This window comes from Vipera berus, assembly GCF_964194415.1.
Source record: "Vipera berus genome assembly, chromosome: 2".
Lineage (NCBI taxonomy): Eukaryota > Metazoa > Chordata > Lepidosauria > Squamata > Viperidae > Vipera > Vipera berus.
In genome coordinates this window covers 286,537,611-286,564,379 of record NC_138203.1, presented here as the reverse complement: position 1 = coordinate 286,564,379, position 26,769 = coordinate 286,537,611, and the positions used below count along the sequence as shown (strand labels likewise).

General features: G+C 44.6%; 1 protein-coding gene across 1 annotated transcript in view; it reads right to left on the bottom strand.

The window, feature by feature from the left end:
• Positions 1-25,377, bottom strand: part of LOC308663061 (vomeronasal type-2 receptor 26-like) — a gene marked incomplete at both ends in the record, with an annotated part of 41,133 nt that extends 15,756 nt beyond the window's left edge. Inside the window, 2 exons of the mRNA XM_081319205.1 lie at positions 19,416-19,709; positions 25,268-25,377. Of these exons, the coding sequence (XP_081175331.1) occupies positions 19,416-19,709; positions 25,268-25,377 (404 nt within the window). The remainder of the gene's footprint in view (positions 1-19,415; positions 19,710-25,267) is intronic.
• Positions 25,378-26,769: the final 1,392 nt, after the last annotated feature.

Here is a 26,769-nt window from a genome sequence, read left to right as displayed (position 1 = left end):
GATTCCATGGCTTCACCCCTCTCTGCTGCTCCAAAGTCAGGGAACATTTGGTTCTCGGCTTCTCGGTGTTTGCCTGGGGCAGCAGAAGCAGCAGGAGGAGCAGAAGCAGGAGATCCATTTCTCCCCAAGCTGAATCAGTCATCTCCCTGTCTCCAAAGGTCAAGAAGGCAGACAAATTCAAAGGATTCTCTCAACGTGGAAAAGCAGTGTTTTTCCTGATGCAGACAGAGCACAACAAACCTTCACCGTGAATTGGGGTGGGTGGGAAATAGGTTCAACAACATAGTCCCTGCTTGCCTTAAAACATATGCCAAACCTTCAGCCGGAACAAAGGCATTTTATCTTTTTCTGATGCCGGATCCCTTCCACATTGCTTCAATCTGTTTACATCAAAGGCAATCACTGGAGAAGCAGAAGAAGAGCCCTCAAAACAAAAATGATAATAATTACAGCGAGAAGCAACATGTCCTCTTGGAGGTCCTGAGCCTCTATGGGGATTCCATAATCAAAGATATATTTATGTTTGTTAAAATGCCAGAAACAACAGCCGTGGGGGCAGAGTTCTGCCCCAGTTGTGGTCTTCTCTCTTGGGTCATGTCCAGAAAGTGATTTGACTTCTGATGTCCTTCAGGAATGGTTAACTTGTCTCCTATACTTTTCAGCATCCACAGAGACATCTGGGGAGGGTTATCCAGGTCCATTTGAGTTTGATGCTCCTCAATGCTGATATGACCTATTTCTATTTCTCTCTACCTACTAAGTCCCATAAGCATCAGTACGGTTGAACTCTGCCTACTATTGAAATTGTGGCTTTTTAAATGTTTCATCATTTTCTTTTATTCATCCTACAATTTAGCTTATTTTAGCATTTCATGTAACTGAATTGAAATTAATATCTCCTTTTTTCATCTGTTCTACAAATACCAATTTCTCTGTAAGAGTTCACCAAGGGACAGGACTGTATCAGTTGGCAAGTAAGGGAAAGATATAGAATAGGTTGGAGTTGAGATTTTTTTTTCCCCTTTTTCATTTTGTGTATTTTACTTCAGTACTCATGTAAGCTACTCAGAACCCTTTCTTTCTTTCTTTCTTTCTTTCTTTCTTTCTTTCTTTCTTTCTTTTTCTTTTTTTCTTCTCTTTCTTTCTGCCTTCCTTCCTTTCTTTCTGCCTTCTGTCTCTCTCTCTTTCTACCTTCCTTCCTTCCTTTCATTTTCTTTCTTTTCTTCTTTCTTTGTCTTCCTTCTTCTTTCTTTCTCTCTCTCTCTCTTTCTGCCTTCCTTCCTTTTTTCTGCTTTCTTTCTTTCTTTTTTGTCTCTCTCTCTCTTTTTTTTCTTTCTCTTTTCTTAATATAAATGCTATTAGTTTTTATAGGGTTAGGAATAAGGTGGGGTCAGGGTTGGGGTTGGTATTTGGGTTAGGGTTAGGATTAGGGTTGGGGTTTTCCCAAATAACATTCTCAATATTTAGCAAACAGCGTAATGTCTGGGTTCATGTGTTTAACAAACAATAATAGATAATAGTTAATTATCATAAACAATATTTTAATTAAGACGCAGCATGGCCTTCTCCAATTCGCAGAGACACTTGTGTGGCAGGCTGAGGCAAAGAGGCAGTCCCGGAACCAAGGAAATCTGGGGGCTGGACAGGGGACAGATTGTATCTGCCCTCAGTGTGGAAGGGACTGCCACTCTCTAATTGGCCTCTTTAGCCACACCAGATGCCGCTTTAGGACCTCTCTCCAGAGCAAGATACCATAGTCTCTCAAGACTGAAGGATGGCAATGATGATTTAGCAAACAGCATAATGTCTGGGTTCATGTGTTTAACAAACAATAATAGATGATAGTTAATTAACAATACGTTAATTAATCACTCAATAGTTTTCTTCTTGCTAGTATGTATTCAAAGTTACTCATCACATTCCTTTCTCTCTGACTCATTTTTTCTAGCCATTGATAGAAATTATCCCATGTTCTAAAATATACTGAGTCTTCTTTCTCTTTTATCTTTAAAGTCAATCTATCCATTTCTGCACACTCTAAAGTCTGCTTAATTAGTACTTCTTCAGTTGGTAAATTTTCATTTTTCCAAAGTTAGGCAAATACAATTCTTGCTGCCATCAGTACACGTAGTATTAAATATATGCAATCTTTCTCATAGTTTCCTCCTATTATTCCTAACAAAAATAATTCTGGCTTAAAGTCTGTTTGTTTTTTAGTCATTTTCTCCAACCATAAATGCATGTTAACCCAAAATCTTGTTGCATTAGGGCATGTCCACCAGATATGATAATAAGTACCTGGTCTTTGTTTGCATTTCCAACAGTTGTTTGAAGTATTTTTTAAAAAAATTGCTAATCTCCCTGGTGTCATATGCCATCTGTAAAACATTTTATATACGTTTTCTTTATGTGCCACTGCTTTAATTTAATATTTCTTTCCCATAACTTTTGCCAGTCTTCTAATTCTATATTATAGCCAAAGTTCTTTGCCCATGTTATCACTGTTTTTTTTAACTTGTTCTTCCTCCATCTTTAAGTTTTACAGAAATCTATAGTTTCTTAATCAACTTTTCATCTGTTTTTAACAGTATCTGATCAAATTCTGTCTGTTCTTTATAAAATCCCATTGTTTTAACATCTTTTTCATATCTCGTTTGAATTTGCAGATATGGTCACCATGCTGGATCAATACCTTGTTCTTGTAAATCTTGTCTGTCTTTCAGCATTTCTCACCCAAGATGACATTTTATGGTGCTGCTTTTTTTCCTGGAGACTGATGTTTATGTTCAGAATTCTTTTCGGAGACCATCCCTAGAAATGTGACATGAGGGAGTCAGCAAATAGCTGGTTTTTCTTGATGTGAAGGATAAAGAACATCACTCTGAACTCTGTAAGACCCCATCTGGCTTTGGAAGTTCCAGACAGGGTTTCAAAGTTTAATTGAATGAGATAGGAGAGAGTGGCCAATCCAATAGGATCACAGAGTAGATTAATCAGAAGGAATCTTGCAGGGCATACACTCGGCCTGTTCAGGCCTCATTGGAAAACCTCCCCTTCCTAGTGATGGCAAACCTTTTAGAGACAGAGTGCCCAATATGCAACCCAAAACCCACTTATTTATCGCCCGGTGCCAGGTGGGACATGGCCCACTGGGTAGGCATGGCTGTGGTGGTCATGGCAGACTGGGTGGGTGTGGCCAAAGTGGGCATGGTCACCTCAATGTTGCTCCTGGGAAGGGATGCCTGTGGGGGCTGTCTTGACTGTGTGCTTAGAACTGTTGTCATGTTGGAAAGTGAACCTTCAACCCAGTCTGAGATGTTGAACACTGTGGAACAGGTTTTCACTGAGGATATCCCTGTATCTTGCTCCATTCAGCTTTCCTCAACCCTGACCAGTCTCCCAGTCCCTGCTGCTAAAAAACACCCCCACAGCATGATGCTGCCACCTCCATGCTTCACTTTTGGGATGATATTGGTGATGAACAGTGCCTGGTTTCCTCCAGACATAACATTTAGAATTGAGGCTAAATTGGTTTCATCAGACCAGAGAATCTTGTTCCTAACAGTCTGAGATGCCTTTAGGTGCTTTTTTGCAAACTCCAAGTGGACTTTCATGTGTTTTGCACTGAGGAGAGGCTTCCATTTAGCTACTCTGCCATAAAGCCCAGATCGGTGGAGGGCTGCAGTCATGGTTGTCCTTCTGGAACTCTGTCCCATCTTCACACTGGATCTCTGGAGCTCAGTCAGAGTGACCCTGAGATATTGGAACACTGCTATCATGTCACCCCTCACCCTTCTCTTCATTAAACTACACATACCCAATTCCAGCAACTGTTCCCTATATGTTTTAGCCTCCAGTCCCCCAGTCATCTTTGTTGCTCTTCTCTGTACTCTTTCTAGAGTCTCAACATCTTTTTTACATCGTGGTGACCAAAACTGGATGCAGTATTCCAGGTGTGGCCTTACCAAGGCATTGTAAAGCGGTACTAGTACTTCACGCGATCTTGATTCTATCCCTCTGTTAATGCAGCCTAGCACTGTGTTGGCTTTTTTTGGCAGCTGCAGCACACTGCTGGCTCATATTGAAGTCATTGTCTACTAAGACTCCGAGATCCCTCTCACAGTTACTACTATTGAGCAAGGTACCACCTATACTATACCTGTGCATTTGATTTTTCCTGCCTAAATGTAGAACCTTACATTTTTCACAACTGAATTTCATTTTGTTAGATAGTGCCCAGTGTTCGAGACTCTCCATATCCTCCTGTATCTTAAGCCTATCTTCTGGAGTATTGGCTATTCCTGCCAGCTTGGTGTCGTCTGCAAATTTGATGAGTTCCCCATCTATCCCCTCATCCAAATTGTTGATGAAAATGTTGAAGAGCACTGGGCCCAGAACAGAGCCCTGGGGCACCCCACTACACACTTCCTTCCATGTAGATGCAGTTCCATTGAGGACCACACGCTGAGTATGGCCTGTCAGCCAGCTACGAATCCATCTGGTGGTGATGCTATCTACCCCCATATTTTTCTATCTTATCAAGTAGTAGGTTGTGATCTACTTTATCAAATGCCTTACTGAAGTCCAAGTAAATTATATCTACAGCATTCCTCTGGTCCACTAGTTTTGTCACTTGGTCAAAGAATGCAATAAGATTTGTCTGGCATGATCTGTTTTTGACAAACCCATGTTGGCTTTTAGTGATAACTTTGTTCGCATCAAGGTGTTCGCTGATTTGTTGTTTGATTATCTTTTCCAGAATCTTCCCAGGTATTGAGGTCCGGCTGATAGGTTTATTGTTTCCTTTATCTATTTTTTTCCCTTTTTTGAAGATGGGAACTACATCAGCTCTCTTCCAGTCCTCTGGTAGTTCCCCAGTGCTCCAGGATCTTTGAAAAATATAGTTCAGTGGTTCTGAGATCACGTCTGCCAGTTCCTTGAGAACCTTGGGGTGTAATCCGTCTGGTCCTGGTGATTTGAACTCATCTAGGCTGGACAGGTGCTCACTTACCATTTTGTTGCCTATCTTAACTTGCGTTTCTATTCTGGCTGGCAGGGTTGAGGGAGATCCAGGAGGTCTCTGGCAGGTGGGGCAGTGGGCAGAAGACTCGTCCTGCAGAGTGAAGCGAGGCGAGCCAGGGTGGGGATGTCATTGCTGTGGGGCAAGGCGAGGCAGCGGCTGGGGCACCATTGGCCCCTGTACACAGAGGCCAGCAAGCGCATGGGAGCCAATGGTGTCCATCAGCAGCCACAGCCTGCTAGCTCCTCGACTGGCACACTCTGGGTCTCCACAGCCTGCTGCCAGCAGTTCAGAGAAGCCGCCTCTGAGCTGGACAGCTGGCTGACAGCTGAGGAGGCAATGCAGTGGGTCATGCCCGGAAAAAGGAGAACATGCGAGGCCAGGAGGGATGGGACAGGAGGGAGGAAACCAGCCATGCCGGGATGCATCCAGCCATGTGGGACCTTGGGCAGCTGGTTGAAGAGGGACGGTTGCCATCTCCAGGACATGGCACGCGTGCCCACAAAGAGGGCTCTGAGTGCCACAAAGAGGACTCTGAGTGCCGCCTCTGGCACATGTGCTGCCACCACTGTCCTAGGCAGAGACTTCCACAGTTAATAAATCTTTCAGTCAGGAAATACCTTCTAATATTCAGCATGAATCTCCTTGATTTTAATTTTACCCTCTTGCTCCTTGTTTTCCTCCAAGAGCCCCCAATGTTTCCCTCTTTTTTTAGTGTGAACATGAGAAAAAAATATTTGTATTGTTTGAGAGATTGTTCTACAACCCAGTTCTGTGGGTTGTAGCCCACAGCTATGAGGAGTGGCTCCATTTCCCATGAAAGGATCCTTATGGAAGAGAAAGCAGATCAACGTGTGGAGTGTGGGGAGAACTTCAGTAGAAGCCTTCCCTAAAAAGGTCCATCCAGAGAAGAACCATTGTTGGCTGATAAGAGAACTTTCCTTACTTCCTTTTAAAGGATCCATTCAGGAACAAATGTCTAATGATAATAACATTTACAATTACAATAATAAAACTAATAATAATTAATTTGCATCCGTGGCTTCTTGTCCTGCCTTAGGTGCTTTGGACAATGGTTAGACTTCCTATTCTTTGTGGCAACTCCTGAGATATTGGAACACTGCTATCATGTCACCCTTAGTCCTTCTTTTCATTAAACGAGACATACCCAAGTTACAGAGGGGTCTGCAAACAGATCAGTAGAAAACCTACCAATTGTAAATGTTATCTTATTTATTTTTTTACTTTTGATTCAGCTAATCAGGGGCAAATCTCATCCCCTTATATTTTCATCCAGTGTCTGACACAAGTGTGCCCCTTCTGGCTTTTCTAGCATGGTGCTCTGACAATAGTCAGATCCACAACTTCTGTGTCTCCCCATAAGAATGGAGGAAAACGATTTCAGTGAAGAGATACTTATGAGATAGCCCTGTGTTGCCTTAATATTGTCCAGCTTTAAGGCACAAGAGAAAGAGGGACAGAAAGAATTCTAAAGCATATCTAGTACATTTATTAAGGATTAATAAATTTGGTAGCTTCTGGATACCTGAAAACCTCTTAATACTTTAAATCAAAAGGTGACTTGCATAATTCATTCGTTCTGCCCATTTCTCCTTTGCTCTTTCAATCTTACTTATTAAATCACTGAAAGCCAAAATATGATTCCTCAATAAATTGTGATATGATTTAAAAAGTCAAATAGTGCAATAAAATACTTTCTCTGCAAACAAATTTGTACAGACATTGAAACTCTAGAAAGAGTGCAGAGAAGAGCAACAAAGATGATTAGAGGTCTGGAGGTTCAAACATACGAGGAACGGTTGCTGGAATTGGGTATGTCTAGTTTAATGAAGAGAAGGATGAGGGGGGACATGATAGCAGTGTTCCAATATCTCAGGAGTTCCCACAAGGAAGAGGGAGTCAAACTATTCTCCAAAGCGCCTGAAGGCAGGACAAGAAGCAACAGATGGAAACTAATCAAGGAGAGAAGCAACCTAGAACTAAGGAGAAACTTCCTGAAAGTTAGAACAATTAATCAGTAGAACAACCTGCCGCTAGAAGCTGTGAATGCTCCAACACTGGAAGTTTTTAAGAAGAGACTGGACAGCCATTTGTCTGAAATGATATAGGGCAGGGGTAGGCAACCTTGGCTCTTTTATGACTCATGGACTTCAACACCCAGAATTCCTGAGCCAGCATGGCTCAGCATGGAAACCTCTCCATTTCTCCTCAGCATGGCTGGCTCAGGAATTCTGGGAGTTTATTTATTTATTTATTTATATTTAAATTTAAATATAAACTTCTCTGAGTTGAAGTCCATGAATCATAAAAGAGCCAAGGTTGCCTACCCCTTGTATAGGGTTTCCTGCCCAAGCAAGGGGTTGGACTAGATGACCTCCAAGGTCTCTTCCAACTTTATTATTGTTGTTGTTGTTGTTGTTGTTCTTATTCTTGTTCTTGTTGTTGTCATTGTCATTATTATTATCATTATTATTATTACATTACATTCACCAATATTTGGAAGATCAAGGAAATTTTCTTCTTAAATTACATTGCTAAAAAATGAATCCAGAAAAGTTAGGAGTTCTATTTTACTTTTATTATTAGATGTTCCTTGGTGTTCAGATCTGGTCTTAGTAAAATGATGTAGCATTTGGGGATGAAGATGCAAACCAGCAGCCCAGCACTGGAGGCCAAGATGGAGAAGACCTGCATGGCCACCATGTATTTCCCTTTGGTGCTCAGATAGGTGGGCACAAAGGAGATCCAGACACTGCAGAAGACCAGCATGCTGAAGGTGATCAGCTTGGCTTCATTGAAAGCCCCAGGCAGATTTCTGGCCAGGAAAGCCACTGTGAAGCAGATGGTGGCCAGAAAGCCCATATAGCCCAGGGCTCCATAAAACATGGCAATAGAACCTTCGTTGCATTGCAGAACAATCTCTCCAGGCTGGGAATACATGTCAGAATCAGGAAAAGGGGGAGAGATTCCCAACCAAACTACAGAAATGGCAATCTGGACACTAGAGCCAGAAATAATAATGGAGTTGGTCAAAGTTTTTCCCAGCCATCTCCTCATCGAGTGTCCTGGCTTTGTGGCTAGGAAGGCCAATACCACTGTGATGGTTTTGGCCAAGACAGAAGAGACAGCAAGTGAGAAAACAATGCTGAAGATTGTTTGACGGAGAAGGCAGGTGGACTTTCTTGGCTGACCGATGAAGAGAAAGGAAGTCAGAAAGGAAAGCAGGAGGGAGACCAGGATGATGTAGGAGAGGTCCCGATTGTTGGCTTTGACAATTGGAGTTTCTCGATGTCTAATGAAGATTCCTAACACCAGGGCAGTAGTGATAGAAAAACATAAGATAAAAGAGGCTTGGATGATCCCCAAAGGTTCTAGGTAAGACATGAAAGTTATTGTTTTGGGAATACATTGGACTTTGGCCATGTTCGGATACTGATCTTCTGGACATGTCAGGCACATTTTTGCATCTGAAAAGAGAAAGTATAATGTCTCTGGTAAAGGTTATTCTTTTTCCATTTGGTCAAATACTCTGTTTTGGGCGAAAGCTCCTTCACACATGTTTGAGGTGGAGATTTTATAAAAAATGATGAAGCATGTGAACGTTTTAGGGGAAAGTCCCCCTCCTACGTCACCAGCAGTTTTCAAGAGAATGTGGGAATCTCTACCCTAACAAACTTAAAGGCAACTGGGTAGCTAAATTAAATATATCTAGGGGCCATCTATTTCTGTAACTTAAACTTCTTTTGTATGAATGATAGGCCAAAATGAAAAGGTATGAATGAATGAAATAAATTAGTGTATGGCTGATTCAGTGCACATGTCTCACAAGGGGTGGGTTAGTGAGGTTTGTTTTTTTTTCTATGAAAACCAGTATCCTATTCTGCTTTTGGTGTCTGCTGTGAGAATGGCCCTGGTTCTGATGTTCATAGGATCAGGCTGTCATGGCCCCATCGGAGTCTGAGTTTGAGGAGGAGGAGGAGGAGGAGGAGGAGGAGGAGGAGGAGATGATGGAACTGGGGGATGGTGCAGTCTCTATGGCTCAGGAGGAACTGTTGTGTAGCTGGTTCTTTGCAGGCATTAAGCGAGACAGAAGGTTCAAAATAACAACATGCTTTATTGAAGGTCAGAACAGAACCAGTCCCCTATAGAAATGCATTTAAGGGACTCTTTGGTTGTGCGAACCATCTGTTCTGCTTGCCCATTTGATGATGGGTGAAAAGGAGCCAATGTGGCATGCCTAATGATATTGGCTCTGAGGAAGGCCAGAAATTCTGATGCGGTGAACTGGGCTCCATTGTCAGAGACTAAGATGTCCAGCAGCCCATGCATTGCAAACAGTGACTGCAACACCTGGATGGTCCTTGGAGTAGTCATATTGGGATTTGGAACCACCTCCAACCATTTAGAGTGGCTATCGACCACTATTAAAAACAACTATCCCTGAAAGGGGCCGGCAAAATCAACATGGATCCTTGACCACGGTGTATGTGTTTCCTCCCATTGGTGGACAGGGGCCTGCAGCATTTCTGGTCTGGACTGTTAACACATATAACACCCATGTACTTGGCCTCGATAGCTTTATCTAGCTCTGGCCAGTGCCTTCATCTGGACAATGTCCTGATGGCCTTCATGCAGAGACTGGAGAACTCTGGGCCTGAGTGAACCGGGGACTATGACCCTGCTACCCCAAAGGATGCACCCCTTGTGAGCTGAAAGCTCATTTTTCCAACTGAAAAATCTCTTGAACTCGGGGCCCCCGCTATTTTCAAGCCATCCTGTATGAATCCAAGCCAATACTTGACTTAGGACACACGGCCTCCTTGCAATGACGCCAGAATATGGCTGACAACTGGGATGGGGTACGCATGCTGCTGTAGTGCCCGGTTAATGGTACACTTGTAGGCAGCACATATTCATACCTCTCCGTTGGCCTTGAGTGGCATTAAAATGGGGGTCTCCCACTCCCCACTGTCTACAGGCTCTAAAACCCCCTGACTAACAAGCTTGTCCAGCTCTAAATCAATTTTATGCTTTAACAAAAACAGCACACATCGGGGCTTAACCCGAATTGGTGCAACCTGGGGATTAAGTTTAAAAGCTATCAGAGGGCCCTTGTACTCTCCCAAACTTGGGCTGAAAACATCTGCAAATTCCTTGAAGACAGAAGACAAATCTGTTGTTTGAGTCCGGTGAATGCCAGTGACCTGGGATGCCCAATGCATCAAACCAATCTAGCCCTATGAGCCTCGTTCATTGGCCATCTACCACAATAACATCTAGTGGGCCTGAAAACCCCTTGAACTTCACCGCAAGTGTGGCCTTGCCCTTGACCGCCACCCTGGAATTCTGGAAGTCGGTAAGTAGGATATTAGATGGTCGTAGCTTGACCCATCTGTTACTACATGCCAAAAAGTTCCGATGGAGATGATGGACACAGCGGAGCCTGTGTCCAGTTCCATTTTACATGGAACACCTTGAAGCTCGACCTGCAGTCGCAACTTCTGTTTAAGAGGTAGGCGGGCACCAGTGCGAAAAATGCTCCGGCGGCTGGAGCAGAACCCTACTCGGTGTTGCCCCAGGGCCCCAGTACCTCTCCTGAAAGTCTCATCTGGCTGGCCATCCCTCTGGCAACCTCAACAGACGGTGGCAATGTGGCCTGGTTTTCCACACACTTGGCACGTGGCTGTCCTGAAACAGCAATCTGCACATTGATGGTGGCCTCTGCAGCCCAAGCACCACGGGAACAGAACTGCCTTGTCAGCTAGCCTTGTTCCTCTTTCATGGTGCCATTGAATTTTGTCAACTTCGTGGTCGGAGTCGGTATCTTCCCCACATTCGACGTCCTCATGGTGGATGGTTTCTGAAGATGGCACACTTTTGGAGGCCGCAATGCCTCCTGAAGTGAGACAGTCACCTTCGCAAAGAGTTTTTGTTGGAGCTCTCTGTTCCTGAGTCCACAGACTAAGCGGTCTCTTAGTCGCTGCTCTAGGTTGGAGAAATTGCAGAGTCACGAAGCTTGACAAAGCACTGCAATGAATTCTGGCACCAACTCACCGGGTTGTTGTTTGTGTTGTTCGAAGGCATGTCTCCACGCTATCACTGAAAGCTTTGGTTCAAAATGGTCATACAGCTTCTTCTTTAGGTCTACATACATGATGGTTTCCAATGGCGCTGGGGCAACCAAGTTCTCTGCAATATTGAAGGTGGCTGGGCCGCACACACAGAGGAAGGTTGTGGCCTTCAGCCCATCTTCGCTGACTTGATTTGCACGCAGGTTGTTTTCTATGTGGGAAATGTAGGATGACCATCTGTCTGGGTGCATCACATCGAATTCTCCGAGCTTTCCGACCTTCGCCATGGTGAGAAGTCTTCATGGCTCGTGTCTCACACTGCCTCATCCTGCTGGCTTCTGCGTAGCCCAGGGACTGATCCTCAGGGTGGGGTGGTCACCAGTGTGGCTTGCTAGGCAGACCAGGGTGGGGGGAATGCTGTTCCCTACCAGACTCTGTGCTGGTCTCACCCCCTAATGACTTCAGGCTGTTACGAAGAATTAGCACATCCCACCTTCATCGCCAGTGTTGTATAGCTGGTTCTTTGCAGGCATTGAGCGAGACAGAAGGTTCAAAACAACAACATGCTTTATTGAAGGTCAGAACAGAACAAAAGCAACAAGGGAGCTGCTGTGCAGCTATTTATATGGTTGGCCGATAGGCGGTGACCAATAGGTTTGAAGCATAGGTTTCCCACCCAAAGACCTACTTAGCCAGCTGGAGACAACCAGTCTGAGCTGGCTAGCAACCGTTACAAGCATACATGTGAACTAGCACTTAGCAATTGAATGCAAGCAATTAGCAAGCAGTGCAACCTGAGCAAACACTTACAACATATACAAAAGGCCAATACATGACAGGAACAACCTGAGAATGAGGACAAGGCAGTCCTAGGCTTATTGAGCCTCGTAAGAGTAGCCAGGGAGGGAAAGAGGGTTCAGGCTGATCAAGGAAGAGCAGAAGAGCTCCAGAGCTCTAGAGATCATCAAATGCCTCTCCCCACACAGTCCCCAAGTATGAAGAATTGGGAGAAGGCAGAGTCAGCACAGGGCAATTCAACTACTCAGGAGGAGGGTACCCTGCCCCTCCTTACAAGGTTCACCTGGAAAGTAACATTTAAGGAGATGCTGTAGGAGGGGCTTTTGCCAGGAACAAGTGTTTGTTTTTCAGATTACACTCCCTCGACTTTTCCTGCTTTCACTTTGTTTTAAGAACTGGTGTCATGTGCAATGACCAGGAGACGGCAGTCAGAGTATATGTCTTTATTGGTTACAAGATGGAACTGAGAACTTTCCCCCCAGGTGCCCCCTTATATTAATTCCCACATCCCCGCAGTCAGCCAACCCACTGGCTCTATTCTCCCACCAAACAGGTGACAGACACCCAACCCGGTGTCCTATATTTTCCGCCGGACAGGTTGACCAATCAGATCGCCTGACTGATGCCGCCTGGTGTTAAGGTGGCATACACAACAGCTTTTTGCTTTGCTTCAAGAACTGCTTTTGCTCCATGAATCAAAGACTGTTTTTGCCTTGCTGCGAGGACTGTCCTTGGCTTGCCCTATCCCTGAAGATTCTCTCCCTTCAGATCTGCCTTGCCTTGGACCCTGTCTTGTTTTGAAAAATGCTCTTGGCTTTTTGGTTTGAACTGTGCCCTTGTTTGTGAACTGCGTTTGCCTTTTCTTTCACCATGCCCTTTGGAAAACTGCTCCTTTTCTTGGACCTTTGCCTTGTTTTGAGAACTGCCCTGACTTTCTGTCCAGACTTTTGCCTTGTGGAATTGCCAAGTCATTAAGGGCTGTTTTGGGAGGGACTGGGGGTGGAGCCTGACTAGTCAGTGGAGGGTCATTTGCTAACCCTTTCCAACAGCAACAAAGAACTCTCTGGAGGCCAGCCTAGTCTTCCCTATCCGGGTCATAACACAGACTGATGAAAGTTGAGGTCAATGTTTTGATGCAAGTCTCAGCCCTTTTCTAAGTGCACCAAGACCTGGCCCAGAGGGACAAAGCTTATGGCTTGGTGTTACAGCACCACTTTTGTTATTGTGGTGAAAACTGTGAACATGTAGGTGCTGCTAGCCTCCCCAAAGTGCCAGTACACACACACACACACACACACACACACACACACACACACACACACACACAAACACACACCTCCTCTGGAACCTGCTTTTTTTCTCCAGCATCACCCACCTTCCCAAATGGAGATGGTCCCTTCTCCACAAGAAAGGCAGTCATAACAGCAAGGGGGTTCCCCTTCCCGAGGAACCTTGACAAAACCTGGATGGCAGCTTTCCACACACTTGGAAAAAGGCAGGAGCTGAGCAAAAAAGAAGATGAAATTAAAGAAATGTGATAGGCCACATTTACTTATGAGTATGAGGGTTCCAGAGAATAAAGTCATTCTTAAGTAGTGTGTTGAATTTGGTGCTTCAAAACCAGTATACTGTTATATTTATTTATTTATTTTATTTATTATGGGACTTATATGCCGCCCTATCTCCCGAAGGACTCAGGGCGGCTAACAGCAATAAAAAACAGCAATACAAAAGTTAAAAAAAATTAAATAACAGCCCCAGATATTAATTAATTTAATTTAATTTAATTTAATTTAATAGTTACATTTATATACCGCCCTATTCCCTGAGGACTCAGGGCGGTTTACAGGAAATTAAAAAATCCACCATACAAAAGTTAAAAAAACCAAATTAAAAAATATTAAATTGACCCTGTATACTTAAAACCCCAATGAAAAATTTCTCCTCAGCCTGGGCCCGAGAGCTCAAAGAGCCAGGTCTTCAGGCCCCGGCGGAATGATCGGAGGTCATTACACAGTTAAAAATTTAAACTTTTAAAAACCCATCATCAATCCAGGTCAGCCTGATGGAAAAGGAAGGTTTTGAGGTCGCGGCGAAAGGACCGGAGGTCCGGGGCCATCCGAAGCTCAAGGGGGAGTTGATTCCAAAGGGCTGGCGCTCCCACAGAGAAGGCCCTCCCCCTGGGGGTCGCCAGCCGACATTGTCTGGCCGACGGCACCCTGAGGAGGCCTTCTCTGTGTGAGCGCACTGGGCGATGGGAAGTCGTCCCCGGCAGCAGACGGTCCTGCAGATATCCCAGGCCTAAGCCATGTAGGGCTTTAAAGGTAAGTACCAGCACAACAACAATAACAACAACAACAATAATAAAGTTGGAAGGGACCTTGGAGGTCATCTAGTCCAACCCCTGCTCAGGCAGGAAACCCTATACCATTTGAGACAAATGGCTGTCTAGTCTCTTCTTAAAAACTTCCAGTATTGGAGCATCCACAGCTTCTGGAGGCAGGTTGTTCCACTGATTAATTGTTCTAATGACTAATGCAACTATTTATTGCTTCTTTGGTTAGACCTCATTCTGTTTGCTCCTTCCTGCTTCATCAAGGTTTCCAATGAAGTTATTCTTTTAATGGGCTGAGCTCCAGATGATTTGATGGCATTTTTCTAAATGCCAGTATATATTAATGCTAAGGAGCTTTCTTCATTCTCCTTGCCCTGACTAAAACATGCCTTGATGGCTTTGTTTTTCTGTTGCCTCCCTAAGACAGTATCTCCATTGTCCACATTGTCCAAATAAGGTTGATTTAAGCTTTCCTTGACAACTTCCACAAGCCCCATAATTCACAAAATGGGTGAGGGGAAAGCTCCATGTTTTGTTTTGTCATGCTGACCCCTGTTGTGGGAACTCTGTAGACTTCATTGCATTCTCATCCCAAGCTAACAGTAATGATAACAGACTTTGTGTGATATCAAGAATAGCCTCACGATGTTTACAAAGATATGATAAATCACCAGTACAGGAATAATATCAGTAGTGGAGAGAAGCCAGGCAAAGAAACCTTCCTAACTGAAGGATCTATTCCTTTTGCAGAGCTGGTGCCTGAAAGAAGATGAGGTCTCTTGGTTTTTGCAGTTAGAAGAAATTGGCAGGTATTCAAGGCAGTGAAGTGACCAAAGTTGGAGAAATTAAAGCCTTTTCTCTCTCACCTTGTTCAGTAAGTTGAGGAAGGCAGTACCCTCTTGATCAGTGAAAAGCTTGAGGTCTGGCGATCCTTCTCTTCTCAGATTCCCAAATTTCCTTCTCTTTATGGACTTATTAGGGAATATCACAGAGCTCATGATGTTTAAATCAGCTGTCATCTTGCCATTCACATCTAAATACACTCCACCCATGGAAGAGTTGTGACAATGGGAGCTTTGGAGGAAGGAGTGCAACTGGAACAGGTGAAGGAGAACACAGGGGAGGAAAAATAGAAATAACAGATGGAGAAGAAGGGGAAGAAGACGAAAGACGAAAAGGAAAGGAGGATCAATTTTTCAGCCTTGAAATGCAAAACTCATTCAAACTCAGGTGGCTATGCATTTTTAAATATCTGGATATGTCTTATTTTGATCTTGAATGTCTATTATGAGATCTAGTCCTTTGGGAAAGAAAGCATTATCCTTATGCATTACTAAGATTCTTAAATCTGAGCTGAGTTTCTACTCAGGAAAAAAAAATATGAAACTGGCAAAGTTTAGGATATTTTAGCACAAAAATAAAATAATCAAGGAAATATCAAATGACTCAGTGTCTCTCTCTTAGGTACATGGCATAACTGTGAATTTAGACTTATCTTGGTATTTTTCTGTATTGCCATATTATAATTTGTGAACCGCCCATCTCCTTCATTGTTGAACTCTGTACAATAGAATAGCTAAATGTCTATGAAGATTTTCAATCATCCAAGTCATAGTTATCCCAAAGGTGCTTTTTCACGAGGCAACTGGACTTTCTTGTTCTTCTTTTAAGACGTTTCGCTTCTCATCCAAGAAGCTTCTTCAGCTCTGACTGGATGGTGGGGAATAGAAGGATTTATACTTTCTGCAGGCAGCTGGTCATTTGCATTCTTTTATACTTTTTGCAGGCAGCTGGTCATTTGCATTCTTTCAGAGAGTCATTGAGGCCACCTGGAGGCTTCTCTGTGTCCTCAGGGTCACCTGAGTAGTGCATCCTTCTGAGTAGCAAATCCTTCCATTCCCCCACCATCCAGCCAGAGCTGAAGAAGCTTCTTTGGATGAGAAGCGAAATGCCTTCATATTTTAAGAAGACCGGGGGAGAGAGGGAAGAATAATTCATCTCTGGGAGAAGAATATTCCATAGGGATGGGGAAAATGGCAGAGAAGGCTGCCTTCCTAGACCCCACTGGTCAGAGTCTTTTAACTGATGGGATCTGTTAAATGCCTTTCCTCCCTGGCTGGTTGGGATGGGCTGATGTAATGGGATGAAGATAGTATTGCAGTAGTTAAGTAATCATTTTTCTTTTAGAACTTTTAAATAAGCACATGAACCACTATTGTTTTGTGCCTAGGGGAGGTTAACTGTTGCATTTATAGAGGGATAGAATCAAGATCATGTCAAGTGTTGATGCCACTTTCTAATGTCTTGATAAGGCCACCCTTGGAATACTGCATCCAGTTTTGATCACCACAACATAAAAAAGACACTGAAAATCTAGAAAAAGTGTAGAGAAGAGCAACAAAGATGATCAGGGGACTGGAGGCTAAAACATATAAGGAACGGTTGCAGGAATTGGGCATTCCTAGTTTAATGAAGAGAAGGACTAGGGGGTGTCATGATAGCAGTGTTCCAATATCTCAGGGGCTGCCACAAAGAAGAGGGAGCCAAGCTATTCTCCAAAGCACCTGAAAGCAGGACAAGAAGCAACGGATGGAAACTAATTAAGGAAAGAAGCAACCTAGAACTAAGGAGGAATTTCCTGACAGCTAGAACAATTATTCAGTGGAACAACTTGCTTCCAGAAGTCATGAATCCTCCAACACTGGAAGATTTTCAGAACAGATTGGACAACCATTTGTCTGAGTGGTATAGGGTTTCCTGCCTGAGCAGGGGTTGGACTAGAAGACCTCCAAGGTCCATTCCAAATCTGTTATTCTATTCTATTCTGTTCTGTTCTATTCTATTCTATTCTATTCTATTCTATTCTATTCTATTCTATTCTATTCTATTCTATTCTATTCTATTCTATTCTATTCCATTCCATTCCATTCCATTCCATTCCATTCCATTCCACTTCTGTTCTGTTCTGTTCTGTTCTGTTCTGTTCTGTTCCGTTCCGTTCCGTTCCGTTCCGTTCCATTCCATTCCATTCCATTCTATTCTATTCTATTCTATTCTATTCTATTCTATTCTATTCTATTCTATTCCATTCCATTCCTATCCTACTCTACTCTACTCTACTCTACTCTACTCCACTGTACTCTACTCTATTCTACTCTATTCTATTCTATTCTCTCAAATCTCAGCATGGTGCATTGTTTCCACCTATACAAATTATGCAGTTATAGTACTGAGCCTCAAGTAGAGGATAGAGACCTATAATGGAAAAGATAAATACCTGCCATGGTTGCAGTTTTTGAACTTCCATCCTGTCTCTATCCTTCCTCCTCATCTTCTCACTTCTGGAAGGATATGCAATATTTAATGCCTGTGCTGCAGCCCAGACAGAGTGGTAAATGTTGTAGTTGTCTAGAGAGAAGCTTCTTTCTTTCTCCTCCTGGGTCAGTTGGATCTTCAGCTTCTCTTTCTCAGTGCACCTTGTCCTACCTTTCTTGGCCAAGGGATGCTTTGAATATGAACAACGAAATGTTATCTCTACAAATCTCCTAATTGATCGATAAAATAAGTGGAAATCATCCTGGTTTGCCCACTTTCTTTGGTGGGTGAAGAAGGAAAAATAAACAGAAGTGTAGAGTATATTTCGTGGACTATATCTCAAATCCAGCATAAAATCCCAGCTAGCTGTAGTGATCCAGGCTTTGCCAGGAGTGGATGATTTCACAAGGTTAAACACGTTCTGCATAATAAATATTCCATGTATGAAGGAACCTGGTTCTCCAAAATAAACAAAGACATTGACTTGTGTCCATTTGTAGAATTGTTTTAGATGAATACGTACATTGATGGCCACCACAGGGACAGTTTGTGACAAAACCACACAAATTTCATTCCTTGTGAGCAGGGGTGTTAAAGTTCTCATGAAGGTTTCTCCATCATCATTATCTGGAGCAAGGAGCCCTATTAAAGTCCATCTGAAATGGTGGAGGAGTCTCACGATCCCAGAGTACTGGGTTTCTTCTGAAGGGACAGTCTGATAGAAAAAGGGGAACTGAGTTTTATCGCTTAGCACATGTGAAGCAAAAGTATAACTGATCTGAAAATAAAAGGAAGGTATTAAGGTTCATTGTTTAGTCAGATCAACACCAAAACATTAATTATCCAAAGTGAGGATTAAAATATTGTTTTTCTTCTTGGAGAAAGGCTAAACCACCTTTTACCAAAAAAAAATTTTTATATGGAAGCTGCTTCCCTTGTCACTTTGCCAATCTACAAGCCCTTAAGCGGGAACCTCACTTTAGAGGTCATTTCTCCACCAGTGATTGAGACGTCTGAAATCATCCAGCCAACACTGAATCAAAGTAATCATTAAGGGGGGGGGGGGGGTTCAGGCTTTCTATCTGTTCAAGAATGGCTGGGTCATGCTTTGAAGATGCTATTATTAAGGGGGAAATTATCAGAATTGGATCTGAGGGTGAAGGTTCATTATCCAATCTTGTCGATTGGTTTCCGAATGTTTCATTACCAGGCTAGGTAACATCTTCAGCAGAGTTTAGGGGATGTCTTTCTCAGTGTTCTTCTGTTTATAAGGGCTTCAAGTGGAGATGGGTCAAGTGGGGGTCTTGAGATGGGTCAGGTGTGAGTCATCAATGAGAGGTTTGTGATGGGGAGGTTACATCAAGTCAGGGTCATTGAGAGGTGAACTGCTGGTGAGGGGGGCTTGCATGGGTTGATTGAGGATCAGTGCTGCCTCCAGTTGGCTGTGAGGTTGATTTGGATTCTGACAGGTTCATAGATAGGTTGTGGGTCAATGTGTCTGTTGATGGAATTGCTTGTGGAGTGACAGTCTTCAATAAATTCACAAATGTGGTGGGTGGTAGTGTGGCTGATGACCCAAGACCCTCTCTTGACAAGTGCACACGTGAAGCCCTTATAAACAGACATCTCCTAAACTCTGCTGAAGGTGTTACTTAGCTTGGTAACAAAATGTTTAGAAACCAACCCACCAGCTTGGAGAACAAACCCTCCCCCCACACACCCTATACACGAGCTATAGTTATTCGCCACTATTGCAGACAATTAGATTTCATGAGTCGACAATCAGCATTGGGATATTAGGCTGCTGGCTTTTTGCTCCTGTTACAAATCTAGATATAGTTCCATGCATACAAACACCTGTGGGATTTTGTAGGTTTCCAGCAAGGTTGAAATCTGGATAGAGATGTCCATCGCAGCTCCTTCAATAAGTGCCAGAATGCTTTTCTGCCTTCCACAGCTATAGTTGGGCACGTTGGCCTCTCCCATTGAAAGCAGGTCCAGCAGAGCATCTGAAGTCATTTTCACATCAAAATAGCTGTCCTGAATTGTGTAGCCCAAAGTGATATTGCGTAAGAATTTTGGATCCTGGTTGATCTCTCGGACAGCAAAGAGGAAGGACAGGATTTTCCAGTAAGATGAAGATCCTTTCCTGGAAATATGATTGCAATTTATCAACATTAATCACAGCAAGAAGCCAGTGTATTTCATTGTTCTTTTTTTAACATAAACCTTTTCAATGTATCAGTAACTATTGACTATGTCAACATCCATCCTCAATTCTAGCTAAGCTATTTTCTATCTGCTGCCTTTGGGAGGTGGGAGTTGGATGTTATTTTAGACATATTTTGATGTATTTTGAAGCAGATTCTTATTTCCAAACTGCCCATTTCTGGATATAATTCATTGATTGGCACAGGAAAAGTGATCAAGATACTTTATTCAGGTTTACAAAGATGCAAGACCTAGTGAATGTATGAACTAGAGATTGAGAGATGGCCAAGATTCACTTCCTAACCGGTATTGCTGATGCTTAGGTTTTGTTGGTTACTTCACAAACCATTCAACTCATACCCTTATTTAAGAGAGACAGAGAGAGAACCAGAAATCAAATTGCTCATTCCTTTTTAAAGCACCTTTTTCCCATTTGCACCATGTAAAAATTCATTCCCCTTCTCTTCACTAACCAGTTTGTGCTCTGGGCTGGTGGCTTTGCATTGATGTATCCACAGACTTTCTCATCAACCAGTTCTAGTCATGTTTGCTGAAAATATGCAGAAGAAAAGCAGAGTAGCTCTTTGTTCTGCACATTAAACTGATGGCAGAAAGACTTCCCATTCCTCTAGCTTGTCAACCAGCATTATAGCTTACAGCCACATTATTTGCAGCCCATGAAATACAACTCAGACGTGCCTCTAAAGAAAAAAATGGACAGCAATTGGCCAATAAAGAAAAGAGAGGCCTGGGAATTTGGAAGGAGCAGAATGTTACCAACATGGCAGAAATCAAATAATGTGGAACAGCCCTGTAGTCTTACTCGGAAACCATAGCAGAGGGAGTCCTGTGGAAATTATTTTGTTGGAAAAGAGTCTTTATTCCACAGATCATGCCACTAATGTAAAGGTCTCCTGGCTTGCCATAAATCAATGGCTGTTCCCCATCCCGACCCAGAGTCAAAGGGCAGGAGGTCTTCCACATCTTGGAGGCTGGGCAAGGCAGGAACAGGATCAGCAGAAATAACAGGAGAAAGAGGATCATCTTTTCTATGCCTGCACTGTTTCCTGCCATGTAACTGTCTTCATTACACTGTTAGCAGAATATCGTCCAAGCTCGAACTTGCAGTAGCTTCTGTAGTGTAGACCGAGCTCAATAGAAGGCTAACATCTGAGGGGATAAGACAGTGTTCATCTGCACAGCATCTGCCTCACCCAAGGTATTTATGCAGCCTGGATGTTGGATTACCTCATCTTGCTCTTCAACTGTTTGAAGGAAATTCCCAAGTGATGTGGCATCAAGATGAAACAAGGGATAGTGGTGATTTTGAAAATTATGAGGAGAAGATACATCACTCTTGTAACTTCCTCAAGAGTGTACTTTCCAAAGTGCTCCATTGAGAATGGAAGCTTAAAAAAACACTACCAAGACCAATTCAAAAGAAATTTCCTCAGCCCTCTGAGGAAATAGCCAAAATCCCAAATAAAAACTGTATCAGCTGCTGAAGGAAAAAGATGAGGCAGAGTTACTCAGTCTTTGGCAAGATTGCAGGGAAGCTAGGATAGGAATGGAAGAGAGAGGAAATACAAAGAATCAAATCATAGTAATGGAATTAGTTGGTCACTTATCTCATAAATGAGGGGTCCCCAACCTCTGGACCATGGCCCACTATCAGGCTGTGGCTGTTGGCCACTGGGCCGTGTGAGTGACTGGGCAGTGCAAGTGTGTGTACATGCTCACACAGCCCCACTCGCACAGTGTCATGGCATTGCACAGGTGCTAGCGATGCTGTGAGTGTCATGCGGGCACTAGCGTCACCACAAGTGCACCCCATGGAGTCATGCCAACACTAGTGATGCCACGAGCATTGTGTGGGAGCTCATGTCACTGCGAGGGCACACTCCTAACCCTAGCATTGTGACATCATGCAGGTGCTATCATTGCCACGAGCGCACACATCCCCACTCGCACTAGCATTGTGGCATCATGCAGGTGCTAGCATCGCCAAGCGTTGCGCAGGTGCTTATAGCCTCGTTTGTATCATGTGTGCCATTGTGGCCCCGTTCGTGCATCCATGCATAAAGGTGCCTCCACCCCCTCCTGCCCCAGGCTGCCAACCCAGAAAGGTTGGGGACCCCTGCTGTATAGTGTTTAATGTCATTCTTGGAAACTCCTTGCTCCCTTACAAGAGAGGAAACGTGGTTTGTGTTCTGGGTATTGTGAAAGAAAAAAAATCTTATTACCGGTAATTCTTTCTGTATAAATCAAACGTATTTCTTTGATAGTCAAATAAACTAAAGGTGGTGTCTGCTGAGAAATACTTAGTAAAAGAAAGAACTGTGACCTCTGCAAGAGATGGTGAAAGATTGTGATCGGCACACATTTCCTCATGTAAGCAGAACAAGGAACAAGAAAGTATGAGAATTAAGGAACTGAACCTTGTTCACGGGTACCATGATTCTTTGAGGAAACAAGCATGGGTCCGCAGTACCTCGGGGATCACCTGCTGCCGGCGTCAACTTCCCTCCGCCCTGTGCGTTCCCACAGAGAGGGCCTCCTCAGGGTGCCACCGGTCAGAAAATGTCGGCTGGTGGCCCCCAGGGGGAGGGCCTTCTCTGTGGGCGCTCCGGCTTTATGGAACCAGCTGCCGGTCGAGCTCCGGATGGCACCGGACCTTCGCTCCTTCTGACGCGGCCTGAAGACCCATTTATTTGAACAAGCTGGCCTGGCCTGATGGGGGATGTTAGGGTTTTTAATGGGGTTTTTATACTGTTATTGTTCTTATCTGGGCGATTATTTAATTCTTTTTAATTTTTGTATTCTCTATTTATATGTGCCCTGTTCACCGCCCTGAGTCCCTCGGGAGAAGGGCGGTATACAAATACAATAAATAATAATAATAATAATAATAATAATAATAATAATAATAATAATAATAATGATAATAATAATAATAATAATCATCATCATCATCTTTGAAGATGTTTTACTTCTCATCCAAGAAGCTTCTTCAGCTCTGATTGGATGGTGAGGAGTGGATGGATTTATATTCCTTGCAGATAACTAGTCATTTGCATTCTTTTAGAGTGCATTGAGGACATTTGGAGGTTTATCTGTGTCCTCAGGGTCACCTGAGAAATGCAAAAGTGTGTGTAGCTTTTTTGGCTGTAGGATGTTTTCTGCCCTGGGTCCTTTCACTGTTGAAGACAGGTGCAGGCTGCTGGGGGTGAGCCTGTGTTGTCTTCATCTCAAACAAAAGCACAAATGGTTCCTGTATGTTATGTATTGGGCTCAAATGTAATACCACGTGGGTAGCTGGAGCAGGTAATGGCTCTTCAGCAACCCAGACTACAAGTCTCCAGTGCTGCTATTGGCTGTCCCTAGGTGGCAATGGTTACTTCAAACCTATTGGCTGCCGCCTAGGGGCTAGACTATAAATTGTGGCTAGTTACAGCCCAGTTCTCAGTTCACAGTCTGCAAGCAATAAACCATGAGTTTGCCTGAACTCATTTGTCTCGCCTTCTTTCCTGCGCCAAAGAACCTGCTACACAACACTGGTGACGAAGGTGGGATCCTGTTTTCCTGAAAAGAGCTGAAGTCTATGAGGGGAAGGCAGCGCACGCCGGAGGGAAAAGGCATTCCTCTCCCTCCCTCAAGGTTGGCTAGCAAGCTACACTAGCGACCTCGTGCTCAGCGAACTCATTCCCTGAGCTCCAGAAAGCAGGATCGGAAGAAACTGCAAGAACCAGCAAAGACAGAATGCCGAAGGTTGGGAGACTTCGAGAATTTGACGTGAAGCACCCAGAGGGATGGCTATCTTATCTGGCCCAGGTAGAAAACTACCTCTGGGCAAACCAAATTGTGGAAGAAGGACTGAAGGCTGCAATGCTACTCTGCCTGTACGGCCCAGCAACCTTTGATTTGGCCGAGAACCTCTTCGCTCCGACGCAGATAGAATCGGTCTCCTTCACAGACCTCAAGAAGAAGCTAACTGATCATTTTCAGCCCAAGATGTCAGAAATAGCCTGACATTTCATGTTTGACCAGCGAGTGCAGCAACCCGGCGAATCAGCTTCAGAATTCATCACAGCCCTGAGGCAGGCTGCACGCCTGTGCAAATTTTCAAATTTAGAAGAGAGACTATGAGACCGGCTCGTCTGTGGCCTACAGAACCTAATGCTTCAACAAAGACTCTTTGCCAGACTGAATTTAACGTTTTCAGAAGCACAAGATGAAGTAATGGCCAACGAAGCCACCGGGGGTGCAGTTCAAACAGTCCAGCCCGCCAAAACGACAAAGCATGAAGAAACGGTCCACCACGAGGACGCCAAATGCCCCGAGAAGTCTTCCGAGGAAGAAGACCCTGAAATCAACAGACTACAAAAGCAGCCCAACGCACAACACCGCAACAGCCAACAGCAAGAGAACACTTAGAAGGCAGTTCTCTTACCTAGATGTAAAGGGTGTGGCGGCAACCATTTTTGCGCCAATTGCAGATTCTGGACAGCCACGTGCAGGGCCTGCAGAAGGGCAGGCCACATCACAGTGGTTTGCAGAGCCTGCCAGAGGAACCGGCCACCCAAACAACAGTCAGAAGATCTGACTAGGAGAGGTACTGGGGCCCAGGGTCCAGTTAGTGTGGGGGTTTTCAGAAGCAGTAGAAGCGTGTGCTGCACTGAGGCCCAACGCCCCCTCAAATCTAAACTCAGGCTCCTGGTAGAACTACAAGGAGTTCCATGTAAAATGGAATTGGACTCTGCAATCTCCATTATTTCTCAAGACACTTTTAATTTCATGTGTAGGCACAGTAACAATTGGGCCAAACTAAGGCCCTCAGACATCATTCTAGCTGACTTTCAAAATGCTCATTAAAGTTAAGGGAGAAGCCACCTTGACTGTAAAATTTAAGGGGTTTTTTGGGCACTTGGATGTCATAGTAGTAGGGGGCCAGAGAACAAGTCTCATTGGACTCGATTGGTTTGATGCCTTAGGTATTCAGATTACTGGTATCAACTGGACACAAACTGCAAACCTTTCGTCAGTATGCAAGGAATATGTGGACATTTTTGATTCAGCCCTAGGAACATACACAGGCCCGCCTATCTCATTTAAGCTAGTTCCCAACATAGTTCCAATTAGGGTTAAACCTTGAAGGGTCCCCTTTGCCTTAAAACATAAAATTGATTCCGAAATTGATAAGCTTGTAGAACAGGGCATTTTGCAGCCAGTTGATAGGGGGAAGTGGGAAACTCCTATAGTCACCCCACTTAAAGCCATCACATCTGAGCATGCCCAAGATGGCGGACGTGCATGGCTGAGCTCCGTTAGGAGCTTCGGCAATTTTAGCAAGGTGGCAACCCTGGGGAGCTTCACAGTGATATTTGGGTCCTGTGAAGATTTCGGGTGAGGAGGAGGACGTGGACGAGGGAGCTGAGCTTTGGTGCCTGCCTTTAGAACGCCTACATGGTTTGCCTGGCTCTGGGAGCCTGGACTCACCGAGGGCTCCGAGGACTCCGAGGACTCTCTGAGGACTTTCTGAGGACTATCAGCTGAGCCTGGAGGAGCCCGGAGGAGTTTCGGGAGTTTCTGGACGGCTTGGTGGACATGGAGGAGCTGAACAGAGCCCCGTGTTGTATGGCGCCGATCAGCTGTTTATCGGTGCCGCAGGGACCCGGCGAACTCCGATGGAGGCTGTTGGGCGCGGAGGAGCTGGGCGGAGCCCCAATGGAGACTGCTGAGGCTGCTGAGGCGCCTGGAAAGACCTTGATTTTTTGCTGAAGCTCTGCTCAGCGTGGCTCCGACCGGCTGACCGTTTGTGCAACGGAGGTCCCGAGACCCCTTCTACGGAGCCTGGTGGTGTTCCTGAGATCTGTGACGCCCGGATTAATTGTTTACAGCTCGGCGATGCTCCGGAACGCCTTCCTGCTGCTTGGGGAGCCGCGTGTTGCTGGACTGACTATGAATCGCGGCTTGGAGCGGCGGGGGGGTGAAAATGCTGGAGTGGTGGAGACGTCGTTTGGCTGGTCTCCGAGATGGCTGACGGTGAAGGGAGTGGGCCTCTCTGATATGGTGACCTGGCCTGGTGGTGGAACGCGGACGCTGTTGCCTCGGACATTTGTGAGGCAAAATTTAATCTCTGCGCCGCCAGAAAATCATTGGACCATGTTGTGGCTTCCCTTCTTGACTGACTATCATCTAGTCTTTTTTGCAACATGGCAGTGACTTATATAACCAGAATCTCTCCTACCATTTTGTGACCATGCCGGCTTATTAATCCTGATGTATTTCATAGATTCTTTGCTCTAACTCCCTCCCCTTCTCCCCCCTCCCCTATAATAGAAGGCCCGGGTTGTAACCACTGTGGGAGAGTGGTTAAGTTTTTACATCTGCTGCCTCCCAGAGGTGAGAGCTCTGGGGGGTATTGCTCCCCCGGTTTGTATGTACCAGGTTGCCCCCTGGCTTTGACCGCCGTGAGAGGGCGGGATTCGATCTGTTCCGGGATTTCCCAGCTCTAGTGGCAGTGGAGCTGGGCTGGCTCTCTGGTCATTTGCCTTCGATTTATTTATTTTGAGATCCTCCCATGTTGATCTGGTCTGCCTTGCTGTTTTTTTGTCGGACTTGTTAAGATCATGCGTCTGACTTATTCTAGCACGACCTTATATGCTCTCAGGGCCCCCCCCCCATCCTGGGAGCGACCCGCCTTACTTTTTACACCTCCTCTTGATGAAGGGCCCGAGTGTTGGGACCCTGAGAGATGGCTGGGCATGTGTAGGGGCCTCCGATATAAGCCAAATAGGAGGCCCCTGGTTAGTTTTTTGGTTAAATTTTTTAGGAGGTTAGGGAGGGGGGTGGGAACTTCTTTTGGTTGTTCGGATATGGGGGGCAGTCCAGCAACCATTGTTCAGGCCAGGGCCGGGATTGATCGCGGAGGGGAGGAGCGGGGGTCGGTCGCCCCTGGGGCTCCAGGGCAAGTCGTGGGAATGTCTATTCCCACGACG